The sequence below is a fragment of the Sapajus apella genome, unplaced genomic scaffold (assembly GCF_009761245.1).
Source record: "Sapajus apella isolate SASKATOON/1434 unplaced genomic scaffold, GSC_monkey_1.0 scaffold47, whole genome shotgun sequence".
Classification (NCBI taxonomy): Eukaryota; Metazoa; Chordata; class Mammalia; order Primates; family Cebidae; genus Sapajus; species Sapajus apella.
Window position 1 is genome coordinate 12,030,921 of NW_022436987.1, and position 25,996 is coordinate 12,056,916.

The 25,996-nt window shown below is 44.4% G+C and overlaps 1 protein-coding gene across 11 annotated transcripts in view; it reads right to left on the bottom strand.

Moving 5' to 3' along the window:
* The window catches only part of PLEKHA7 (pleckstrin homology domain containing A7), a 241,234-nt gene that overhangs the window by 85,861 nt on the left and 129,377 nt on the right, over window positions 1-25,996 (bottom strand). For 9 of the 11 annotated variants that reach the window (XM_032241060.1, XM_032241058.1, XM_032241055.1 and 6 more), the window contains one exon: window positions 12,953-13,036. In XM_032241060.1, coding sequence (XP_032096951.1) covers window positions 12,953-13,036 — 84 coding nt within the window. Of the gene's footprint in view, window positions 1-5,373; window positions 6,883-12,952; window positions 13,037-22,290; window positions 25,497-25,996 lie in introns of those variants that run through there. The other 2 variants (XM_032241062.1, XM_032241063.1) reach the window with 2 other exon arrangements.

A 25,996-nucleotide genomic window follows, 5' to 3' on the forward strand; every position in this document is an offset into this window, starting at 1 on the left:
AAGGAAAAAGAACCCAGGTTGCTTCAGTTATGGTAGCTGTTATCTCTAAGCTGAAATTCAGGACACAAGGTCCAACAATAAAAAAGGTTTGTTTAGGTTTTTTTCTTCCTTTTTTTTTTTTTGAGATGGAGTTTCACTCTGTTGCCCAGGCTGGAGTGCAATGGTGCAATCTTGGCTCCTGCAACCTCTACCTTCTGGGTTCAAGTGATTCTCCTGCCTCAGCCTCCCAAGTAGTTGGGATTATGAGCACACACCACCACACCCAGATAATTTTGTATTTTTAGTAGAGAAAGAGTTTCACCATGTTGGTCAATTCATACTTGGCAGGCCCTGACCTCGCTCTTTGAAAGGATAAGGTACACATAGCTACTCAGATAATTTTGTATTTTTAGTAGAGAGGGAGTTTCACCATGTTGGTCAGGCTGGTCTCGAACTCCTGACCTCAAGTGATACACCTGCCTTGGCCTCTCAAAGTGCTGGGATTACAGGCGTGAGCTACCATGCCCAGCCTAAAAATATGCTTTTAAATCATCATCTCACCAGTGCAGTATAAAGCACCTTGCAATCTTGACATCTAACTTTAATCACCCCCAAACCCGCACATTCTAGCCCCACATCTCCCTACCCTAGTTTCTGGGATGCCAGCTGGCTGGGGGATTACTCCCAGCTAGTAACATGGAAAGAAAGATGACTTCCCTGCAGCCTTGGGTAAATGAGGAAAGAGGGTACAACTCCCACCTAGGGAGCCAGGTATAAACAGGTTTTGGCTAGAGAATGACTGGTTATGGTCCCAAGACTGGACATCAGTGAGGGGCAGTGATGGGCAAGGAGTGGGGAAAGAATAGGAAAACACACATGAAGACAACTCGACTCCTTATTTCTACACCACTCAGCCACACCCATAGAAGGCTTATTAGGAGACGTGACTAAAGTCCAAACTATATCTGCCCCAGGGAAGGAACTGTATTGTCTACAAACAGGGAGGATGTCTTCACCAAGGCCCCAGATGAGCAGTGACGGCTCCTAATTCAAGGAATAGACTCAATTCATTCTTGGCAGGTCCTGACCTCGCTCTTTGAAAGAACAAGGCACACATAGCTACTCACTTGTCCAAGTAACAAGATCGGCCTTCAGAGGATGCTCCTTTGAAGCTCTCAACGTGGGTCATGATCGCTCAGGTTTTCTAAGGATGACTACGACTTTTAGAAATAACTACAAGTTATCTGGAATCACAACTAGTTAAAAAAAAAAGGTGGTCATGCTTGGGGATACCATTTGGTATCCAAAAGTGCGGATATGAAAAAAGTCTCAAAAACAATTTTCTCACTGGGCTAAAAAACTGGCTCTGATGGAAACTTCTAGTGGTGGTTTACCACAATGGGCAATGAGCAATGGGACATCAACAATGCACGTGTATAGCTTCCTGAAGAAACACCAAAAGGAACGTCCCTCGCTTGCATTCTGGTACATTTGCTTCAGCTAGTTACACCCTACGGGCGTGTTTCCCATTAAGAGCCTGGTGGGGCACATACTGATTTGTCCTCAACTCCTCAAAATGAGTGTACTCCGCTGAGGAGTCTTATCTAAGAATCGTCTCCACTTCCCAGAGAAGAGCCTGTGCCCCTGAGCTGAGCAACCTTGAAAGGCACTCAGTTCCCAGCAGCATGCCCTCGGGCACACTGAGTCACACAGACCTCTGGGAGAGGAGACCCAAAATCCTGCACACGCAGACTGCTGACGTCGTCAAATAAAACCTATTAACTTAAAAGCCTGTTTGCCAGGTTTCTGTGTTATCTGAAATCCCAAGTACAGTGAGATGATTTGAACAAAGACTTCCCTCTCCCTGACTTGGGCTACATGAATGCTGATTATTTTGCTGGAGGGATGTGGGCTGAAGATGAAAACAGTGAGCTAGAGTTTGAACGCAACCTCCTCCCATCTGAAATGAACAAAAGAAGTTAGGACTAGACAAAATCAGTCTGGAGAAGCCCAGGTGAAGAGTAACTTGGTTCTCCTCTGAACTTTGTCAAGGATATGTGAAGTGAGCCTGGGCAGGAAGATAGTTTCTCTGTCCCTGTCTATAAAAGGAGTGTTGCTGCTTCCTGCATTCTCGGGACTAAATGCATATGACACTGACAGATGTAGGAAGAAAGAGAGGTTACAGATACAGAAAGTGTTGGGTCTGAAATCAGCTGGGTTTAGTTAATGGGATTTGGTTACTGGGAACCTCTCAATCCATGGTGTGAGCTGAAGCAGAATGAAGGAATCACAGCAAAATGTCTACGGTGCTGCAATAAGCAGGTCACCAAGACAAGTAACACCAACTCTTCAGGATAGGCACACAAAGTCAAGCAAGCAGAGGGACGAGGCTGTACTTGCTGAGCACCTACTGTATGCCAGGCACTTGGCCTGCATTATCTCACCTAACCCCGCAAAGTCAGTGTTAGTATCTCTATTTATAGAGGAGGAAACCAAGGCTCAGAGAGATGAATAACTTATTCAAGATGGAAACTGGACTCCAAAACCTGGGCTTTGCCACAGAGAGACCACTATGGCAGCTTCCAAGGTCTGAGAGAAGCAGGCTTTTGCTCTTTTCAGCCCTAAGACCAACCCCCAGATCAAGGAAATCCTAGGGTGGGGGAAAGAGCAAGAGCACAGAATAAGTGGAGCTCAGCCAAGTGCTGCAGCTTACTGACTCCTCCACAAGTCACATCAGTTCTCTGGACCTTGGTTTCCAGTTTTGAAAAATAAGTAGAAACTACCTCTCATCTCAAAAGGTAGTTGAGTGACTTGAAATGCCACTGAAAACCATAAAGCACCCAAGACACACAAAGCATCATTTGGAACTGTTACCAGTGAAGATCCCAGAATTTAAATCCCAGCTACACTTTATTTCCAAGGCATATGTCTCCAGAAACCTCAAGGTGCCAAACAATTAACTTCTAAACAGTCATCTCCTATAAACATCCCAATAGTATCTAATCTGAAAAGATATTGTTTAAAGCACAGTAACTCTGTGGCTGGAGGATTAGGTTCCTATTCTTTCCTCAGGAGAACAGTAATGTCAAGAATCATCAAGGGCTGGGAGCAGTGGCTCATGCCTATAAACCTAGCACTTTGGGAGGCTGAAGTAGGAGGATCACCTGAGGCCAGGAGTTCAAGACTAGTCTGGGTAATATAGCGAGGCTTTGTCTCTACTAAAATTAAATAAAAAAAAAAATTAGCTGGGTCAAGTGGCTCATACCTGTAATCTCAGCACTTTGGGAGGCCAAGGTGGGCAGATTGCTTGAGCTCAGGAGTTCAAGACCAGCCTGGGCAACATAATGAGACCCCATTTCTACAGAAAATACAAAAATTAGCTGAGAATGGTGGTGCACACCTGTAGTCCCAGCTACTCAAGAGGCTGAGGCACAAGAATTGCTTGAACCTGGGAGGCAGTGGTTGTAGTGAGCCAAGATCATGCCACTTCACTCCAGCCTTGGCCATGGAGCAAGACTCGGTCTCATTCATTAAATAAATAAGTAAGTTGGCTGGGCACAGTGGCTCATGCCTGTAATCCCAGCACTTTGGGAGGCCGATCACAAGGTCAGGAGTTTGAGGCCAGCCTGGACAATATGGCGAAACTCCGTCTCTACTAAAAATACCAAAAAATTAGCCAGGCATGGTGGCACATGCCTGTAATCCCAGCTACTTGAGAGGCTGAGGCAAGAGAATTGCTTGAACCCAGGAGGCAGAGGTTGTAGTCAGCCAAGATTGTGCCACTGCACTCCAGCCTGGGTGATAGAGCAAGACTCCATCTCAAAATAAATAAATAAATAAAATCATCAAGGCTATGATGGGAGGTTAGAAGGCTATAAGGAAACACAAATCTGTTACTAAGAACACCTTATTAAATGACACCTTTATCCCATTAATTCCTGGTTGAGTTGGCCCCCAAAGTCATGCTCTGTCCTGAAGGAATCGACACACAGAGAGCGCAACTAAAACTACTGACATAGAGGAAAAGTAAATAAGAAGAAGACACATTCACAAACACCAGCACATTTTTTTAGCAGCTTACACCCATCGGCTAAGGGTTTGGGGAAAGCAATGCACAATGAAAACCAGGAAATAAAAGAAAGCTCTTATCCCAAACAGGCAGACACCTCCACACCCCCTCTTCCCAGAGAAAGAGACACACACAGACAGACCGCCAACGCTCAGTGTAAATTCCCAACACCCTGGGGGAGGCTGACACAGGTTTTCATTCAGCAACTATGGCCTCATTACTCAACTATGGCTTACTGTGTTCCTTCTCCTTCCCCCTCAAGTCCTTTCTTGAACACAGGCTGCAGTTCCTCACCCCACTCTACCCCAGGAGCTAGAAACCAGCCCAAACAGCAGCCCCTCACCTGGCATGAAAATAACCCCATAAGCACTGTGTGCTGCCACCCCCACCTCCCTACACCTGTTCCCCAAATCAGAGTATTGTCCTGAACTTGCTACAAGGCCCTGCTCTGTTGTTGACCCTGGGTCAGCCTCTTCTAACCAGTACCTTTAGTGAGCCCTCTTCTAGCCTATCCGCTCCTCCTAGCTTAACAAGCAGCTATTTCTCTCATTAGACAATGATATTTTTTATTGGAGATCTGAGCACATCCAAGACTAGGGGGAGGTAAAAGAAGAGGACAAGAAGGGAAGTCACAGGAAGAAACAAAATTACTACTTGCAGCAAGCAGCTTCCACAGCAAAGCCACCACTGCAGCATTTTTGCCCAGCACAGGCAGAGCTGAAGACATGGTTGCTGTGTGGCAATGTCTGCATCCCCAGTGCCAATGCCCTTAAAAACAGCAACACACCAAAAGCCCAGCCAACACCCAGGTGTTTGAATGAACTAAAGGCCCCATCACCATCTCTTCCCCTACCTGCTACTGTCACAAACACTGCCTCCTACTCCAGGGAAGAAAACTGAACAGTCAAGTTTCTGCATCTGCTTGCCAGGTGTTTCCATTTTTCCTCATTTTTCTGCTACCATGGCAACCGAATACAACAGGCAAAGCTAGCCCAAGACTGCCACCATCTAGAGACAAGGTGCTGGTTGTATCAACTGTAGACAGCAAAGCATTAGCCTCACAGCCGAGGGCTCAGCAGATGAGCAACAGGACAGACTCCTTTGGGAGTTTAGGAACAACTCCCCCTCCAGTGCTCTAAACCTCTCACTGCCGCTTTACCAACTTATAGCTGCAGGAGGAACAGGAGACAGCCATCTCCTAGCAGCAAATGATACCCCGTCCCCAAGCCCATAATCAGCACATGACATGGAAGAGTCTCACCCTACAACCGGCAAAATAAACCACCTTTAGCAAAGAGGTCAAAGGTCTGGACGATAATTCTTACCTTTGGCAAGACAGTATCTTTTTTAAGTGGTATCCTCCAAACACCACTCACAACATTCCAGGAAATTCCAACTTGTGTTTCTTTTCCAAATAAGCCAATGAGAAAACTGAAGGCTGCTCAGACTCCAATGAAAACAATAAGCTAAACTCACTGGGATGCTGGGAAAGGCAGGTCAAGCAAGGGCACCCTCCAGGTTTGGAGTCTCCAAAGCGATCTTGTATGCCTTGCAGCTGGCGTCTCAGCACACTAGTGGGCCTCTGAACATCCTAAGCACATACTCTCTTCTCCCAACCTTAGGCCCCACCTCAACATCAAATGCTTGGCAGAGCCTGTGGATCAGTGTACACAGCCTGCTGTCAGTCAGCTGCCAGCGTCACTGCTCGGGAACGCTTCTCTCCTCTTTCCCGAAAGCTGCAGAGGCGTTTGTCAGTGGCTCCCTGGGCAGCCCAGCACTGGGGAGAAAACACTCCTGTGCATGAGCACCAAACACCAAAACCGCAGTCCTGGAAGTTCTGTGTCAAGGACTACCTCTTTAGGAGGGGCCCTGCATGTGGCTCCTTTAACCAGAACGGCGGGTCTGGCTTCAAGCTCACAATTCCAGAAAGTCACTGAGAATCAGGCAAGAGGCTTAGGAGAGGAGCAAAATGATCCAATCACTGGAAATTAGGCCCCAAGATAAAAGGTTTGAGAACATTTTCTGAAGAAAAGACTACCGAGGAGGCTTGGCATCTTTCAAACAAGTGCAAAGTTATTACAGATGAAATTTTATTGCTGCAAATACAATTACAACTAAAATCTCTCTGCAGCAGTAGCCTACTCAATCAGCACACTGAGTATGGACAAGGAAGAGGGTTGTCCACAGAAGACCTCCAAAATGAGAAACAGTATAGCATAGTGTTTAGAAGCACAGCATCTAGGACCAGACTACCTGGATTCAAATCCTGCCTCTACCACTTACTCTCTGTCTGACCGTTGGCAAGACTCTTAATCTCTCTGTGCCTTAATAGGATAATAATGGTATCTTCCTCACAGGATTGCTGTGAAAATTAAACATATGTAAAGCACTTAGAAAAGAACCTGGTAATAGTAAGGGTTAGCTATAAAAATAATACTAGCAATACTATTAATATTATTCATTTTAAAAGCTCCCAGCTCTTATTCTAGGAGGTAGAATACTTCATTTAATGTTAACAAGGAATTCCTAGATCCTGAAACAAGGGATGCTATAAAGTGTCTGACATGGTTTGGCTGTGTCCCCACCAAAATCTCCTCTTGAATTGTAGCTGCCATAACTCCCACATGTTACGGGAGGGACCCAGTGGAAGGTAACTGAATAATGGTAATAGGTTTTTCCCATGCTGTTCTTGTGATAGTAAGTCTCACAAGATCTGATGGTTTTATAAAGGGGAGTTCCCCTACACACGTTCTCTTGGCTGCAGCCATGTAAGGTGTGATTTTGCTCCTCATTTGCCTTCTTCCATGATTGTAAGGCCTCCCCACCCATGTGGAACTGTGAGTCAATTAAACCTCCTTCCTTTATAAATTACTCCATCTGATATGTCTTTATTAGCAGCATGAGAATGGACTAATACAGTGTCTTAGAAAATTATAGAGTTGAGTTGAAATTTGCCTGCCTATAGCGTTCACTCATGGATCTGACGCCTGCCTTTGCCAGCCTCACGATAAATGCACCCCACTTCCATCTGCTGGCCCTTCTTGAAGACTTTTACCACATCCTCCATCTTCTCTCCTGCAGATTAATCACAACAGGTCACAGGATAAGGCTTCTAGAACCCTCACCATAATGGTCCCCCTCCTTGGGGGAATATCAATTGCTCAACACTTCTCTTAAAATTTAGTATCCAGAACATGGTGTTTGCAGCTTGGCATGTCCTTGGTACTCCGTCAATTTGTATTGAATGAATGAATGAAGTGATTCACGGAAGCCATGATATAACGGAACTATTCCTCCCCTTTCTTTATGCATTGTAATTTTAATACAGCCTGAGATTGTATTAGCTCTCCCATGAGGTATTTTCACATACCTGCTGTTTGGGGGTGGGGGGTAAAGGAATGTCTCCTGGGGGAACAAGGCTACAGAACTCATTGACTGATGCCCACTCCCCTCAAGGGGTATAACAAAAAACTGGGTAGCATAACAGAAAAGGTCAAATGAGAAAATGAGCACTCTAGGCCAGGTGGGTGGCTCACGCCTGTAATCCCAGCACTTTGGGAGGCTGGGACAGACAGATTGCTTGAGGCTAGAAGTTCAAGACCAGCCTGGGCAACATAGTGAAACCCTGTCTCTACTAAAAATACAAAAATTAGCCAGGCATGGTGGCACACACCTGTAATCCAAGCTACTCAGGAGGCTGAGGCAGGAGAATCACTTGAACCCAGGAGGTAGAGGTTGCAGTGAGCCGAGATCACACCACTGCACTCCAGTCTAAGCAACACAGGGAGACTCCATCTCGAAAGGAAAGAAAAGAAGAAATGAAAAGAGAAAAGAAGGAAGGATGGACTCCACACAGCAAAATCAGCTTGTAAGTGAGACTCAAAAGGTCCTGTCTCCCTTGACAAATCTGGATTGTGGTTTATTAAGGGTAACAATTAGTGCTGTCCAACAAATACTTCTGATTCTCTTCCCAGGTACATAATAAATATGTGCTTCCCTGCCTCCTTTGAAATTTGAAGTGGTCCTGTGATTTGCTTTATAGCTGAAGAAATGTGAGTGCAAGAGCCAGTGCCCAACTGACAAGTTCTCTTACAGAAATGAAGCTGTCCTCAGTAAAGAGGGCAGAGCAGGCCAGGCGCAGTGGCTTATGTCTGTAATCCCAGCCACTTTGGGAGGCCAAGGAGAGTGGATCACCTGAGGTCAGGAGACCATCCTGGCCAACATGGTGAAACCAGTCTCTACTAAAAATACAAAAATTAGCTGGGTATCGTAGCGAGCACCTGTAATCCCAGCTACTTGTGAGGCTGAGGCAGGAGACTTGCCTGAAACCAGGAAGCAGAGGTTGCAGTGAGCCAAGATTGCACCATTGCACTCCACCCTGGGTGACAAAAGTGAAACTCTGCCTCAAAAAAAAAAAAAAAAAAAAAGACAGCAGAGTCCATCAGGTGACCTACGATGGACATGAAAAGAATGTGAGAAACTAGCCTTTGTTTGTTGTTGTTACCACAGCAGATCCTAGCCTATCTCGCCTGATTCTGTATGGCTGACACAGGAACTAGAACACTCAGAGCTCATGTCCTCTGGCCCCATCAGGTCACAGCTTTCACATTATTTCTCTTCTTTATGCCTCTGACCTGTAAAATGAGAAACCATCTCTCGGACGTGTGCGCATGGGTTATTCCAAGCAGCTCAGGCAAGTCCTACTTGCCAACAATGGGGAGCTGTATCTGTTCACACCAATAATCTCCTAGGAGAAGTCACCATGGAGATGGATTTTTAAAAAATTCTTTTTCTCTTATTCCTACAGAGAACGAAACTCAAGATTATATGACAAAAATCTACCTAAGATTGTCACTGTAGCCCTGAGAATGATGGATGGACACTTGGGAGGTGAAGTGGGAAGACACCTGGAGGTGAAGAGAAAACTTGGGAGTCATTTAGAAGGTATGAAAAGAGCAAATTGCCTAAATCAGTGGCTCTCAAATTTTTACCTGCATCAGAATCACCTGGAAGTCTTGTGAAAACACAGATTGCTGGGCCCTACCTCTAGAGTCTCTGATTCAGTAGGTCTGGGGTGGGGCCAAGAATTTGCATTTCCTTCACCTTCTCAGGTGATACTGATTCAGAGACCACACTTTGAGAACCACTGCTCCAGAAGAATTCACTACAGGAAACTGGGATGGAGGCTGTGTCAAGAGGAATCAATGTGGTTACAACTTCCAGTGCTTGGCCTTAGCAGATTCTCTTTGAAGAAGAAAAAGAAAGGAGCCAGTTTTCCTTTTTCTACTAGAGACATTAGTGTGAGATATAACACACTACACAATAAAATTAAGCTCCTCTAAGGAAACAAAACGAGAATCTCATTCATTTGCATAATTAAAAAAAAAAACTTTCAGTGAGGAGAAATCATGCCTCACTCACCCTCCAGAGCTTCCCTAGGAGGTAAATGTTAAGTATATTTCATTTAGGAGGAAGCAATTTAGGTAATTGGCTGCAACCCCCCTTCAACCTTATCTACACACTCCCCTTCGCAAACCTCTACAGCAAGTCAGCCTTTTTACCCTTTGACCCCACCAAGGTCACACTCCCCTCAGCTGTGAACCTACACACATGCACATGCATACACTTATCTTCCCTTATGTAAATCTTCCCTCTTCCTCCAGTTTAGGGCCAGAGGCTTCAAGAAAGCCTTTCCCCTCTTTCATCCCTATCACAGTCAATCAATCAACAAATCCTGTTCATTTACTTTCCAAGTACCTCCAGAATCCATCCAGTGCTCATTTTCCACTTTCCCTCAACTGGTGTAGATTCCCCCATGCTCTGCCCTCTTTCCTCTCTAGGTCTTTGCTCAGGTTGTTCATCTTGACTAGACAGATCTCAATTTAAACTACATCCCTTCCTAGATGAGGAGGCCTTCTGTGGCCCTAAGCCAGGTTGGAGTCCCCATTTATCAACCCCCATTGAACCCTATGTTTCCTCTATCATGAACACTTTTCATATTTGTGATCTCTTATTATCACAGCAGACCCGAGCCTATCCTGACTGATTCTGGATGACTGACACAGGAATTAGAACACTCAGAATTCATGTCCTCTGGAACCATCAGATCATAGCTTTCACATTATTTCTCTTCTCCATGCCTCTAATCTGTAAAATGAGAAACTATCCTTTGAGGGGCATGCACACATTATTCCGAGCAGCTCAGGTGAATTCCACCTGCCAACAGTGAGGAGATGTATCTATTCACACTAATAAAAGCAGGCATCTTCCCTACTCAACGGTAAGCTCCTCACCACCAGGATCACATCTGTGTTGCTTGCTGCTGTACCTATAGAGTCCAGCACAGCCCCAGACACAATGTAGGCACACACTCGGTATTTAATAAATGCAGGAATCATCCCGTCAGTCCATAGGAATCTTCCTTTCTGAATGCCTACAGTGTATTCTGCCTGCTGCAAGTAATGTGTGGCCAATCAGTGCCACCCACCACCTGAGACAAGCAGGTACCCCATGACATCCAGGAGATGGGATCTAGAGGGAAAAAGTAAGCCTTAAAAAGAAGGTGCATCTTTTCCTTGGACGCTGGATGGAATTGAAATTAACTACAGAGATGTTTTGGTAGAAGGAAAGAGGCTACCTTCTGAGGAATGGTCAGGAGACAAAGTTTTCTGTTAAGAATGAGAGGAAAAGGAATTGTGTGTGACAAGTGTTTTGTAATGGTAGGTCTGCATTTTCTTGCAGCTCTTATGGAAGTTGGTAACTTCCCAAGCTAAAGGTTCTGATGGATTCTCCATCCAGACCTGATAACGACAAGCACCCATGTCTCTGGGATGCCTGAGGACTGAACCCAGTAACCTCCCAAGAGCTCAGGATTCTATAAACAAATTCATTCTGAGCTGGAATTTGGGGAATCCACATTCTGGCTCTCTTCAAACAGGAGTTCTTTCTCAATCTAGGAGACAAGACAATCTTTACCTTCCACTCACTCTCTCTACTAGTATTAATGCTTCCAAAGTCAAGACTCCCAATCCCAGCCCCTGACTGTCATCTCCCATGGACCGCCAGCATAAAAATAATTTAGGAAGTGGCCTCTGACTATGATAGGAGTTGGACTTGATGAAGGGAGCACCACGCAAAGGCAGCACAGGCCTTGAAGCCTGGCTAACCTGGGACAGCATCTTGGCTCTCCTAGATGTGTGTGTCTCTGGGCACTTCTTTGGGTCTCAGCATCTTCATCTCTAAAATGGCAATGACACTCTCTCTCTCAGGATTATCCTATTAAATGAGATATGCATGTAAAGCCCCCATCACAGAGCAAATGTGCAAGGATGTCAGTTTCACCATAATTACAGCTTTCTAGCTTTAAACGTACTGTGGGATAATGATTCTAAGCTGAAAACACTATAGAGATGAAATGATATGTTTGGAATTTGCTTCAAAATAATCTAGGAGATGAGGAGGAGGGGATAGATGAAATAAAATTAGCCATGTTTTGGAAATTGTTGAAGATGGGCAGTGAGAATATTGAATTGGCCATATCTCTCTCTTTTGTCTGTGTTAATTTTCTTTCCATAATAAAAAGTTTAAAGGTGGAAGTACTGAGGGAGGGAAATGCTGTAAAATATAAATACTGAGAGTTTATTTTAAGATCATATTTGATCTAAGTGACTAAACAGAGGAAAAATGATTCAAAGAAGAAAAAAACCTTTAAAGCTAACATCTACGTGTTGTCTTCTGAAAGACAAATGTTTTCTTCAAATAGAACTGTCTCGAATGAACGGAACGGGGCAAAGCCACCTGTGCACATTTCTTGCCTTCCTTTTTTGGGAAAACACATCCTGCTTGAGCTGTACGTGTATTTTAAGTAGATAAGCCCTGGGTGTTAGATTCCACCTGTGAGCACCCTGAGAGCCCTGCGGAAACCAAGCTGAGGAGTAGGAAACTTCCCATTTTAGGAAAAGAGAACAGAAAGAACTCGGAATGTCCAGGGACAATGGGGATTACCAGCTCTCCTCTTTGGACTTTGGACTTTTATTTGAGGATTCCCTGGGAGGCTGGTTTAGCTCAGTCTGAGGCTACACACTCCCTCTCTCCACCTATCCACTCCTCTCCCCACGCACACTATATACACACATTTTTTAAGAGATGGGGTCCAGGGCAGGATGTGGTGGCTCATGCCTGTAATCCCAGCACTTTAGGAGGCCAAGGCAGGAGGGTTGTTTCAGCCCAGGAGTTTGAGACCAACTTGGGCAACATGGCAAAACCCCATCTCTACAAAAAATACAAAAATCAGCTGGGTATGGTGGTGCATTCCTGTAGTCCCAGCAACTTGGGTGGCTGAGGCAGGAGGATTGCTTGAACCCAGGGTGGTCAAGGCTGCAAGGAGCCAATATCATGCCACGGCACACCAGCCTGGGTGACAAAGCAAGACCCTGTCTTTAAAAAACAAAAGGAAGAAAAAAAAGATATGGGGTCATCTTAGCCTAGAACCCCTGGGCTCAAATTCATCCTCCCAACTCAGCCTCCCAAGTATCTGGTACTACAGATGTGTGCCAGCTATATTTTCACCCAGATGAGTGGGTCCTCTCTGAACAGAACTAACGTGCCAGAAGATGTATCAGGAGAAAGGGTTCATTCAGGGGAAAAGGAACTTTTAAGAAGCTCTGAAAATACCCATCACAGCACATCCCTGTACCATCTCTCCTTTTCCATCTCTTGTCGCTGAGAGAAGTCTGGAGATTGAAAAATAAAATTCTTCTCATATTCCTCTTTGAATCAGCCAATCCACTCACTCCAAGCCCCTCTGTCTCAGAGAGAAAACAATCCAGGCAAGTTTTGTTTTCAGCAAATGCCTTTAGTCTCCCATACTCTGCCCAGATAAGGAGAGTACATAAAAATACTTACTCTTCTTGAAGAATGAATTCACTATTTTCTGGAGAAAACTGCCCCGTCACAGGATGCCTGAACGCTGTGGTCTGCAGGTTATGGCTAAAGAGAAAGAGAAATGATGGATAAGAAGTCGTGTGAATGGAAGGATTACAGATACCACAGGTCAGGCAGCAATGTCTGGTGACCCTGGTCATCAAAGACAGGGGAGAAACATGGGCCTTTCTTCTCAGACACACTTAGTCCGTCAGAACCCTGCTACACTAAAAAAAAAAACCCCAAGAATTTCCAACTCAGGTGCCAGAGCCCACCTACGAGACAGAGAGACTTCTAAGGAAGTCTTGGCTCCAAGAGAATACTGCATCTTGGAGAGATGCTCCATCAAGTACTTACACCAGCAAACTGAGACGCTGAACAAAAAGACACTTTAAGACAGTTTGTGCTAAAACAAGAATGAAGGAAAGCAGATGACACTTCCGACAGTTTCCAAAAACCATGAACCAAGTGAAAGAATTCTAAGAATTAACCACCCACCCAAAAAAATCTATCTTCTGAAAATTCTTCTGCCTACTACAAAATGTCTTCACTTCAGTGGTGGGATATAAATGGATGGGCATGTCTCTGCAACATGACCGGCACAATTTCAGCACGGTGGAGTTTCTATCACCCTTTTGAAGTTAGGAAGGATCAGCTTCCACACCAAGCTGACAGACACAAACAAAGCGTGTAGGTGTTTTGTGCGACGACAAAGGCGGCTTGGTTCTTTGAAAGGGAGGAGGAGCTGGCTCTAGAGACTGTTGCTTTGCTCCACAAATAAACTAAACTAACCCTCTTCTTTTTCAAACAAAATATGATGTATTTAAGTTTATTTCAAAATCATAGTAATTGTAGCCTTTTTTTTTTTTTTTTAAAAACAGAGTCTCACTCTGTTACCCAGGCTGGAGTGTAGTAGTGTGATCTCAGCTCATAACAACCTCCGCCTTCTGGGTTCAGGCGATTCTCTTGCCTCAGCCTCCCAAGTAGCTGAGATTACAGGTACATACAACCACACCTGGCTAATTTTTGTATTTTTAGTAGAGACAGGTTTCCCCATGTTGGCCAGGCTGGCCTCAAACCCCTGACCTCAAGTGATCCACCCACCTCGGCCTCCCAAAGTGCTGGGATTATAGGCATGAGCCACCGTGCTGGCCTGCAGACATTTTTTAAAATGTAGAAAGTAAAATGTCACCCATGACCTCACTATGTGGAGATATCCCTGGGTATTTCCTCCTTCCAAGTTTTAAGTTTTCTTCTACTTAAAAAGAATCACTTCAGGCTACTGAGACTGAGTTCACCGTATATAAAAATCTATGTACTGCTTTTTCACATCCTATTAACATAGAAAAAGTCCTATATCATTAAGACTCCTTTATTTGAAATAGCCGAATAATAGTCTTATTATATGAATATTAAAAAAAAATTTTTTTGACAGGGTTCTGCTCTGTTGCCCAGGTGGGAGTGCAGTGGGGTGATCATGGCTTGCTACAGGCTCAAACTCCTGGGTTCAAGTAATCCTCCCACCTCAGCCTCCTGAGTGGCTGGGACTACAGCTACATGCCACCATGCACAGCTAATTTTTTGGTTTTTTTGTAGAGATGAGATCTCACTATGTTGCATAGGCTGGTCTCAACCCTAGGCTCAAGTGACACACCAGCCTTGTCTCCCAAAGTGTTGGGTTTATGCCTGGCCAAATGCAAAAAAAAATTTTTCATATAACCACTCAAAAAATTGTCTACTCGGCACCCATGTGCTAGGCGCTCCTTTAGGTACTGGGGATAAAAGGTAAACAAAAAAGTGCTTATCCCATGGTATTGACATTCTAGAAAGATTTATACTCTTCTACTGCTAGATATTTTAGGTGTCTCCTCCACCATTATAATCTATATCTCTTTCAGTGTAATTTGAATTTTGCAATTCAAATTTTTCCTTAGTTTAAAGTCTCAAAGGAAAAATTACCAAATCAAAGGGCATGGTCATTTTTTTAAGGTCCCTAAAACAGACGGTTAAAATGCTTTCAGAGTCAATAGATCACCTCAGTTTGGTAGTGTTAAAATAGTAGCCCCATCTCCGTATTGAACACTAAGCCTCCCTAGAAATTACTATGTCTAAGTCAGCATAGCATGAAGGTTAAAAAAGAAAAACTCTCTAGGCCTACAAAGTTTTTTTTTGTTTGTTTGTTTTTTTAATCCACCCTAATGCCTGGTCAGAGCCTCCCATCTTCAGGTGTCTGGGGTAACCTGGGCACTGAGGGTTAGAGCAGTCTGAACCCTAACAAGCCAAATGAGAAGCAGGCCATGAGGCAAGGCTATTCCCTAGTCCTGCAACTGTGCACTGTGCCACCATACCATCACCCTTCCCAACCACAGCCAGCCCCTGAATTCCCTGGTCCTGGTCCCAGGCAAGCCTGTGGAATTCTATGACTTCCTCTGGCAGCCAGCAGACTAGTCTTCCCAAAAAGGCAGAGTTAAGGCTGAGCATCTAAGATAAGGACAAGAAGCAGGCCTTCTTAACACCTGTTTTAAAACTCCTTGTACCATGTTCAAGAGTTAGGCTTTATTTACACCTAGCTTTTTCTTTTTTCTTTTGAGATGGAGTCTTGCTCTGTTGCCCCGGCTGGAGTGCAATGGCGTGATCTTGGCTCACTACACCTCTGCCTCCTCGGCTCAAGTGATTCTCCTGCCTCAGCCTCCCAAGTAGGTGGGATTACAGGCATGTGCCACCATACCTGGCTAATTTTTGTATTTTTAGTAGAGACAGGGTTTTACCATATTAGCCAGGCTGCTCTCCATCTCCTGACCTCAGGTGATCCACCCACCTCGGTCTCCGAAAGTGCTGGGATTACAGGTGTGAGCCATTGCTCCCTGTCCAGCTTTTTCTAGAAACTCATCTCCACTTGCCAGAGAATCTGAAAATGCAAACTCTAAATCTAAACCTGCCTCATTTCCACCTGGAGGAAAAAAAAAAACTCTGCTCATAATGGGAATAACAATAAAGCATTAGCATCACTATCCATCATTATCTCTAAAAGGCTTTGCAGTTTACAAAGCACTTTCTTACACATCTGGGGTATTAACACCATCCACCTTCATTTTATGAATGAGGAAATATGGCTCAGAAGTGAATGAGGGGTTGCCTTGTACAAGATAACTTAGTCAATAAATTATAAGACTGGGACATGGGGCAGGTGTAGTGGCTCACAGCTGTAATCCTAGCACTTCCAGAGGCTGGGGCAGGTGAATCACTTAAGCCCAGGAGAAAAGAGATGAACCAAAGTAATGCCTTCCGAATACTGAGGTCTTAAAATTTCCATTTTTTTTTTTTTTTTTTTGTAGACAGTGTCTCACTTTGTCACCCAGGCTGGAGGGCAGTGGAACGATCTCAGCTCACTGCATTTTCAACCTCATGGGTTTTAGCGACATTCCTGCCTCAGTCCTCCAAGTAGCTGGGACCTACAGGAGCACATCACCATGCCTGGCTAATTTTTTTATTTTTAGTAGAGATGGGGTTTCACCATGTTGCCCAGTCTCGATCTCCTGAGCTCAAGCAATCTGCCCTCTTTGGCCTCCCAAAGTGCTAGGATTACAGGCGTGAGCCACCATGCCTGGCCAAAATTTCATCATTTTTGATCAAACACACTCAGTTTGCTAAGGGGAGGTCCCTGGTTGATTCCATTCAATATTCACAAATACCTAAAAGAGATGATTAGGTATCACCACACCAGGTCCCAAATGGGGAAAGTAAGACCCCCAAAGAATGGAGATTTACCTACAACAGCAGTCAGCTCCTGTGTTCCCCGCACACACCATCCTTTTGATCTCTTTCCACTACTCCAGACTCACCCTTGTCAAACAAAGGCTGCCTATTAAACACTGGCTCCCTAAAATCCATTTGGTGATTGCAAAGTCCTCTGGCTTTATTTGCTGTCCCTTGCTTCCCATCACAAAAGCCCTCAGTCAGTTCCATTTCCTGATTCTAACACCCATGAAGAGTCCCATGTCCTATCACTATGTCCCAACAAGCATTTAACAGGCACAGACACATCCCTGAAATACCTGCTCTTAAACCTGAATTGCTACCTTGCTCTATGGTAGTACAGAGACGGCCTGGCTGGGAGCCAAGTGGCTGGTTTCAAGGGAGCACAAAAACTCTCCCTGTTCCACACAAGGGCTTCTGTTTCTCTTCAGGACACTGAGAAGTAATTTGGCAAATGAGGTAAACGCAATCTAGCCTCTCAAATCCTCCTCTTCCTCCTAGAAGCAGCCCCTCGAAGTTGAATGGCAGCCAGTCTCACTTAAGAAAGGACCAGGCAACATGGATAGAACAGGGCAGGGAAGGATAACACCTGTGAAAGCGAGCTATGGGTAACCATCCACGTAAATAAGCACATCTTCACAAGCCCTGGGCCAGGAAGGACTTGGGTTAGGCCCTAAAGAAGTCTGCCAGCAAACACAAGAGACTTGATAAGAGAATAAAGTGAGGGCCATGGAGACCTGGAGACTGATTTGAGCTCAATGTAAGGTGGAGCCGACATACAACGACAGGGCTAGTCAAAATGTAAATACATCCTATAGTTTCTTGCAACATTTTTCTAAGATTAATTTTCTATTCATATGGATTTTGATTATAATATGAGTAGTGACTATTGTTGGTTAAACATAAAGGTTCCAATTACTTAGCACAGCAATTTTTTGGCAGGGCAAGAAGTTCTGGTGTTATGTGAGTGATGCTCAGCAGTGGGGGTCAGAGCACACTGATAAATCTGGTTTTCTGACAGTAGTGGTATTGGTATGCTGAAAGTGTGACAAATCTGCTCAGTCAGCACTAGCTCTTATCTGGCCCGTGCTACAAGGAGGAGGAGAAACAGCTTAAAATGTAAGAAAAATATCTGGCCTAAAAGCCTGAGGAGGGACTCTATTAAAAATCTTCTCATTGGTATGCTCAGCAGTATCTGCCTCACTGGACCTTCTGGTTCCTCAATGTGCAGCCCTGAAGCCACATTCAGCACTGCCCCCAGGCTTGTAAAGCCACTTACTATCTTTGTTTTAAATACCAGTGTCTGGAGAAAACCAAGGACTCTGGATAACCTAATAATGCTCCTAGTTAGGTCTCAAAACTGGAAACTGAAACTCTGAGAATACAAGAAATTGCCTCTTCTTTATCTTCAGCTCTGATTTGGGCCCCACAGTAAAGAGTTACCCATCAAGATTTGAAATTGCATCTCTACATTTCCTCAATTGTGTCTTAAGCTCCTTGTGGCTTATTTTACTTAACACTTTTACAAAATCGCTCATTTAATGCAAAACATCATCATTAATGTGGCGCTTTTAAGGGGATTGAAAATCTTACTGAAATTGTCTTTCGAGTTTGCGCTATTATGACGATATCAAGATTTACAACAGCTCACTGCACATGGGCATTCCTCTGGCAGGCCCTTCTTCCAGAATCAGGTGTGGATGAGCCAATGCAGGGTCCCCATCCCCTCTTTAAGTAGAAGCTATCAACATAGCACTAATCAGACTCCTTCAACATCTGCCCTAAGCAACAAGTCAGCCCAGAGCCCTAGGGTCAGAAGATCTGTGTTCAAACCAGATAAGCCACCTCACCTCTCTGAGGCTCAATTCTTCCATTTGCAAACAGGGGATAAAAATTTTCCTCTAAAAGATTGCTGTAGGCCGGGCGCGGTGGCTCAAGCCTGTAATCCCAGCACTTTGGGAGGCCGAGGCGGGTAGATCACGAGGTCAAGAGATCGAGACCATCCTGGTCAACATGGTGAAACCCCGTCTCTACTAAAAAAAAAAATACAAAAAATTAGCTGGGCATGGTGGCACGTGCCTGTAATCCCAGCTACTCAGGAGGCTGAGGCAGGAGAATTGCCTGAACCCAGGAGGCGGAGGCTGCGGTGAGCCGAGATCGCGCCATTGCACTCCAGCCTGGGTAACAAGAGCAAAACTCAGTCTCAAAAAAAAAAAAAAAAAGATTGCTGTGAGGATAAAATGAGGGAACATACATGAAAGAGCCTTGGGAAATGCCTGGCATACAGAAGGTACTCAATTAATGTTTGCTGAACCTAACTGTAACTTGACTATAGCAATGACTAATAGGCATGCACGTTTTAATGCGGCAAGAATAGAATCAGCCTCCTTTCCCCCCAAACTCCATTAACATCACTATGACCTTGGAGTCATCCTTTATTGCTTTCTTTACCTTAACCTTCATGTACAATATGTGAGGCACACAGAACCAAGTCCTATTGCCTCTATCTACAAAATATACTTTGAATTTATCCACACTCCTCTCCATATCTACAGCTAGCACCCTACTCATCTCTTAACTAAATATTGCAATAGCCTCCCACCGGCTCTTTCTGCTTCTACCTTGGCCCCTGTAGCACCCATTCTCTTTACTGGAAGCCTCATGGACCTTTTAAAATACAGGCTGGACCATGTCATACTCCTCCATTAAACCCTAGGATAGCTCTACTTTACACACAGAGTAAAATAAGCTCCTTACCTTAGCTTACAAAACACTAAGATGCCTTGACTCCTGCCTGGTTCCATCTTCATCTTGTACCATTCTTCCCCTTGCCCATGGTGGCCCAGCCACACTGGCCTTTTTGTTCCTTGAACACCAAGCTCTTTCCTACTTAACAGCCTTGGTACTAGCTGTCATTGCAGCCTAGATGCTCTTTCCCCCAGATATTTGAGACAGAGTCTCACTCTGTCACCCAGGCTGGAGTGCAGTGGTGCAATCTCAGCTCACTGCAACTTACACCTCCCAGATTCAAAGGATTCTCCTGCCTCCGCCTCCCAAATAGCTGGGATTACAGGTGTGCACCACCACACCTAGCTAATTTTGCCTCTAAATATACTAGCTGGCCCTACAGAAATCTGGACACAGGTAACAGAGATCAGAACCTAACAGTCATCAGCCATCAGAAGGCAGGTGGCTTCTGTTCTTACTGCCAGTGCAAGGATGAGACACCAACATGCCAAGAACACTTCATCCTTGGCTCTCCTGAACTATGTAACAGTATAATTTGGAGAAATTAGCCCTCCCCTACAACTTCCCCCACACCCCTGTAAAGGAGGGTTAAAACACTCCACTGAGAGAATCAAAGAATGGAATGTAAACACCCAATAGGAAATTACTGAGTGATTAAAAATACACAGAAGGATAATACAAACATCACCTGTATCTCCCTTAGGTGAATTGGGAGAGTGTTTTCGTGTGAAACCTACAATTTGGTGACTGATTATATCCTCTCTAGTGTTGCTCTCTGCTTATTTCACATGTGTTTATTCTCCTACCTGTCCCCTCCCTTCAAGTAAGATCCAAGGGCAGGGAGCAGTCATTCACTTACTCCTCATGTATCTCCTACAGCTAGTACAAAAAAACTAGAATATCCATGGAGTAGGCACTTGAACTCCTTTATTTCAAAACAGCCTGAGCACAGACATATCACCTTCAGGGAGAGGCTGTGCAGAACCCACGTCATTTTCTGATTTCAGCAGCACAGTGTACCACCGAGCCCTCAAAGAGATGGGGAGGCAGAAGGCCACAGGCCCTGAGGAAGACTCCACCAGCCCTGGGGAGCATGGAGCGGGGCAATGCTAGGCCTTCCCCACTCCCATACTGTCCATATCTAGCACACACTCCATACCAACGTGGGCAGCAACATGGAAATCCCATCCAACTCCAGACCCCCCACCTGAGGGGCAGTTAGTAACTGCTCGGTGTCCAAAGGTGCCAAAGGGAACAGAGCCTGGCACAGGCAGAGCTGGGGATGAGGGAGTCACAAAATTAACTGAGCAAACTTAAAACGCTCACAACTTCCAAAGAAGGAAGTCCGTCCTGTCCTTTCCAAGCTCTAGATTTTACAGACTTCTGCTATGATTTGCAAACCTCTACATTTCATTAGGTTCTTCTAAGTTCTCCAGAGTTCTGCAGATCCACTCAAAGGCCATTCTGCCAAGTACTCTTCTGACTGAGTCACCCACACACTGCAAGTCTGTCTGGCTCCCTGGCTACTTGGTGAATAGAAAGTTTTAATTTTGATTTTATAGGATCCCAGTAGCCACAAGACCACTAGCCAAGCTCCTGATAGAATGAGGAAATCAAACCCAGAGAGCCCTTCCCTAATTTTTTTTTTAAAGGAAGATGGCAGAGAAGCAATGTGATAGGAGCCAAGTACCAGCTTTGTCACTACCAGCCAGTTCCACAGTCCAAGCAACTACTCCACCTCCCTGGGCTACGGTTTCCTCATCTGTAAAATGGGGGGTGCAGGTAGACACTCCATCTTGAAAGGCCACACAAGGCCTGCATGAAAACCAGGCAGATCAGAGTCACACAAACCAATTCAAATCCCAGCTCTGCCACACACTGGTAGTGCATGACCTTGAGTGACTTAGTGGCTTTTCTGAGTTTATCTGTAAAGAAAAGATTAATTCCAACCCTACATTGTTATAAAAAATACTGATAACGTCCCAGCCCACAGTAGACACTCCAACCTTCAATTCCTGCTATATTTATCTTTTGCTCACTCTAAAACTGCATTCCAATAGAGTTGTTTTGCCTTTTTCCATGTTGCAGACTCCAGCATGTTTAGCCTGCTCTAGGACAGAGGCTCAAGAACACGCTTTCTTTTCTTCCCTTTGAGTTAAGGCACAGCACCCAGCCTTCTGTTTAAATTTCTATTTAAAGAACTCACCTGGCAGACAAAGTGGTTTAAGATCAAGAGGCGCCTTCCACCAGCCACACTTCCACCCCCGACGGGGTTCAGAAACTGCAGCCTGAGAAAAGTCGCATTCTATAGAAGTTTTCAAACACGTCCTGGAAACATTTCCAATCTCAGAGCACCCAGTTTTATGCTTCCATTTAGTACACTTAAATAAGTCAGGCTCCCCAGCTGTAAAATGAGAAGGCTGGAGCAGAAGATGTTTCAAGGATCTTCCTTCCAGTTGTAGCATTTTAAGATGCTGAGGTTCATCTCAAACTACTGCCATCCACAGAACTACAGACTGAAATGTAACAACACCACACACAACTGAAGACACAAAGAGACAGAGGCAGAACAGTTGTCCTCCCTGACCTCATTTGCCAACAAAATATTCTTTGTAATAACAACAGGGAGGTGTAGTTAATGATACTTATGTCTTGTTTATGCCCAATTACATAGGATGGTGGTTGTTTTTATTTAACTGTAGGTGCTCCCAACCATTGAAGAAAACTCCCTTTCTCTCAGGCATTACTTGAATTTCATGAATCAGAATATAATATCACAGCAAACTGAATCCCCGTGAAACCAGTACAGGACTAACCTGCTCTCTTGTTCTTTCTGGAAAAGGCAGCTGACACACTCACTCTCCCTTTGGGCTCCATGTTCAGATAGTGTCTTCCCCAGCTGTGGAGCCTTACAAAATCAGGTTCAGGTCAGACAGGGAGGGAGACTCCCAGCCTGCCTGCTCTCTTTCAATTTCAGTTCTTGAGCAGCTGTCTCCCAAGGCGCTGCAAATCCAGCAGCCACTTGCTCCTGCTCATTCATCCTCCTTCCTCTCCACCCCCCACCAAAATCTGGCAACCAGGCAGGAACATAGTTCCAGCTCTGAGTCACTGCCCCACTGTGGCCAAGGGGAGCAGTGGCTAAAGGTAAACAACCAGGCAAGCCCTTTACATCTCTAGAATCCAATTCTTCTGTTCTTTGAGACTGTGGCATTGGCTGCCCCTCTAGAGCCAAGACATAAAGAAACACCCCTACCTACAGCTCTGGAGTCAGAACAAATTGCTCATTCAGGTTTGCCTGCCATACCGAGCTGAAGTTAGCCCCAAAACAGAGCCTATCTTTGGTGAAGAAACAATGACTCCTTATCAATATTTCATACCAGTCAGGGCAGGGAAGGGTTTGAATGTTACAAGTCAGCAAACCCACTTTCCCTGGTAATAATGATTCTTTCATCACTGCTTGGGATGGCTAAGGTTCTTTCAGCACCAATTTAACCATGTGGCACTCACTCCCAGAACAGGCCTGAAAAGGGCAGAGGGATTAAAAAGAGAAACCAGGCACCAAAGTCACAGATCAACACTGTGGCTCTTTTCATTGCAACCTACGTAGGTCTACAAGTCACGATGCAGGTAACACTTGAATATGAGCTCCACAGGGCAGACTAGTGTTTTCACAGCTATGTTCCAGGGCTTAGCTAGCACATAGTAGGTACTCCATAAATATTTGTTGAATGAAAAAAATAAAGGGGATTTTGTCCTGAGTCTATGTAGGATGACTATATTACTAAAACTTGGATCCATCTTTTCTCTTTTAGAAACCTCCATATCCTTCATAACTTCTAATACTACCTGTAGTGAATGTTCTATAAATCTTTAAACGTGGAGATGATTTACTGTGAAACCATAAAGCTCAAGCTTTAGGGCTTCTCATTTTCACAAGCCCCCTCCAGGGCCCCAGGAAGAGCCCTACCAATGTGTTTACATGCTTTCTGCAATTTTATATATTTGTAAAGAAGGCTTCCCAAATTATCTTACTAAACATCAAACCCTACAAAATATTGATCTACCATAGCAGAATGAATAATGACTCATAAGCCATCCTGACAGAGGGCATTTGCTTGGACAGAACTGTTTTGGTCACAGAAGAGGTATACCCTAGTCTACAAACATAGCCTAATCAATCACATAATCACAAGTCAATCACTATAATATGATATAGCAGAATCAATATATAGTCAATTACTATAATATAATATAGCAGAACGAATGAATGAATAACTCACAAACCATCCTAACAAGGGCATCTGCTTGGACAGAACTGTTTTGGTCACAGAAGAGGTATTCCCGAGCCTACAGACAAAGCCTAATCAATCACATAATCACAAGTCAATCACTATAAAGACTTGATTAGGTTTAAGAGCACAAAGCCCACGCGTCCAACACTAAGTATGTATAAATATATATATATATATATATATATACACACACACACACACACACACACACACATATATACATACACATAGAGCTCAGAGTGGGTATTGTCATAGAAAAGCAAAGAAGACCTACTTGCTATGTATCAACCTAAAAGGCATAATACCCTTAACACCCTAGAAGGTAAATCATATTATCTTCATTTTGCAAGCGAGGAATTGAGGCCCAAAGGAGTCAAGGGACATTCTGAAATCATAGAATAAGCAAGTGGCAAGGTCAAAATTCAAATCCAGATCTGCCTAACTCCAAAGTGTGGGCTTGTTTCTAGTGGCTGCATGTCAGTCAATGGCTAGTTGCTCCATAGAGCCTCCAAAATGCCTTGGGAGAGATACTGGCTTTGGAAGTAGAGAAACCACATCGAGCACCAGCAGAGGTTGGCAAGCTTCCAAGACTCACACTCTGGAAAGTGGAAGAACAGGAAATGCCAGGAGTTTATTCATCAGTTATACAGGAATAATCCTTGTTCACCAGGAAACACCCTAGCAGGAATTAGTGACAACTATTTTGGGAGCCAGAAGGAACCACATGAGAGGCTGCCACCCTGTGGCTTTGTCTACAAATTCCCTCATCCTTGTTGCCAGTTTAAGCATGCTGGGGCACTGCTCTTGTCCCATTATCTCCTGCCTAAACACCCTCCATGGCTCCTCAGTGTTAAACTCTTTATCTCTCACTGCTTGCCAATACTCTTGGCTTCTGCCAAATTTAACTGCCCACCAGTCCCCAAGTCGCCTTCTCTTTTCTACCTCTGGGCTTTGGCTCCTGCTGTCCACTTCCCTAAGGATCTGTGCCCAATCTTCAAGGCTCCTTCTCTTCCAAGTAGCCCTTCCTGATCACTCCAGACCACTCTGATATCCTTCCTTCCTCAACATTCTTAGCACTGAAGGCTTATACACTTCACTATTCATATATAGCAAGACTCCTCAATTGCAATATATAGGAATTATACCTCCCAACAGCTCTTTTCATTTTACTTTTCAAAAATTATTTAAGTACTGCATGCTACAGAAGGGTATAAACTCAAAAGCAGTTCCTTTTCCTCCCTCCAATTCAGTATCAATCCCAGGGGCAACTACCTTTACCAGTTTCTTGTATATCCTTTTTGAGTTCTTCATTTATGAAATTTTTATATACTCAAAATTTTATATACACATCTTTTTAGAAAAAAACTAACATAAACAGAATAAAATTGTACATATCATTCTATAACTTGCTTTTTACTTTACACATATATCTTGGGCTACTCCATATCCATATGCAAGGATAAACATAAACAGTCCCCTCCACACACAGTTTTCCCTAGGATTCCCACACCACACCAGCCCTCTGGGAGATGCTTCGCAGGCCCATCCATATGCCAACTTGTCCCAATATGTATTAGAGACTTCAAATTCATGACCTGAAAACTAGTTTGTCCCCCAAATTAGTTTTATTTGAGCTACTCAGATTGTAAAAATTCAGCCAAAGCTTTAAAATAGAAAAATTTCATACAGAAATTCAGCTTAGGCTGGGCACAGTGGCTCATGTCTATAATCCCAGCAGTTTGGGAGGCCAAGGCAGGAAGATCACCTGAGTTCAGGAGCTCAAGACCAGCCTGGCTACCATGGTGAAACTCTGTCTCTACTAAAAATACAAAAAAAATTTAGCCAGATGTGGTAGTGGGCACCTGTAATTCCAGCAACTTAGGAGGCTGGGGCAGGAGAATCCTTTGAATCTGGGAGGTGGCGGTTGCAGTGCTCCAGCCTGGACAAAAGAGTGAGACTATGTCTATTAAAAAAAAAAAAAAAAAGCCAGGCACAGTGGCTCACGCCTATAATCCAAGCACTTTGGGAGGCTGAGATGTGTAGATCACCTGAGGTCAGGAGTTCGAGACCAGCCTAACCAACATGGAGAAACCCTGTATCTGCTAAAAATACAAAATTAGCTGGGCATAGTGGCACATGCCTGTAGTACCAGCTACTCAGGAGCCTGAGGCAGGAGAATTGCTTGAACCTGGGAGACAGAGGTTTCAGTGAGCCGAGATCACACCACTGC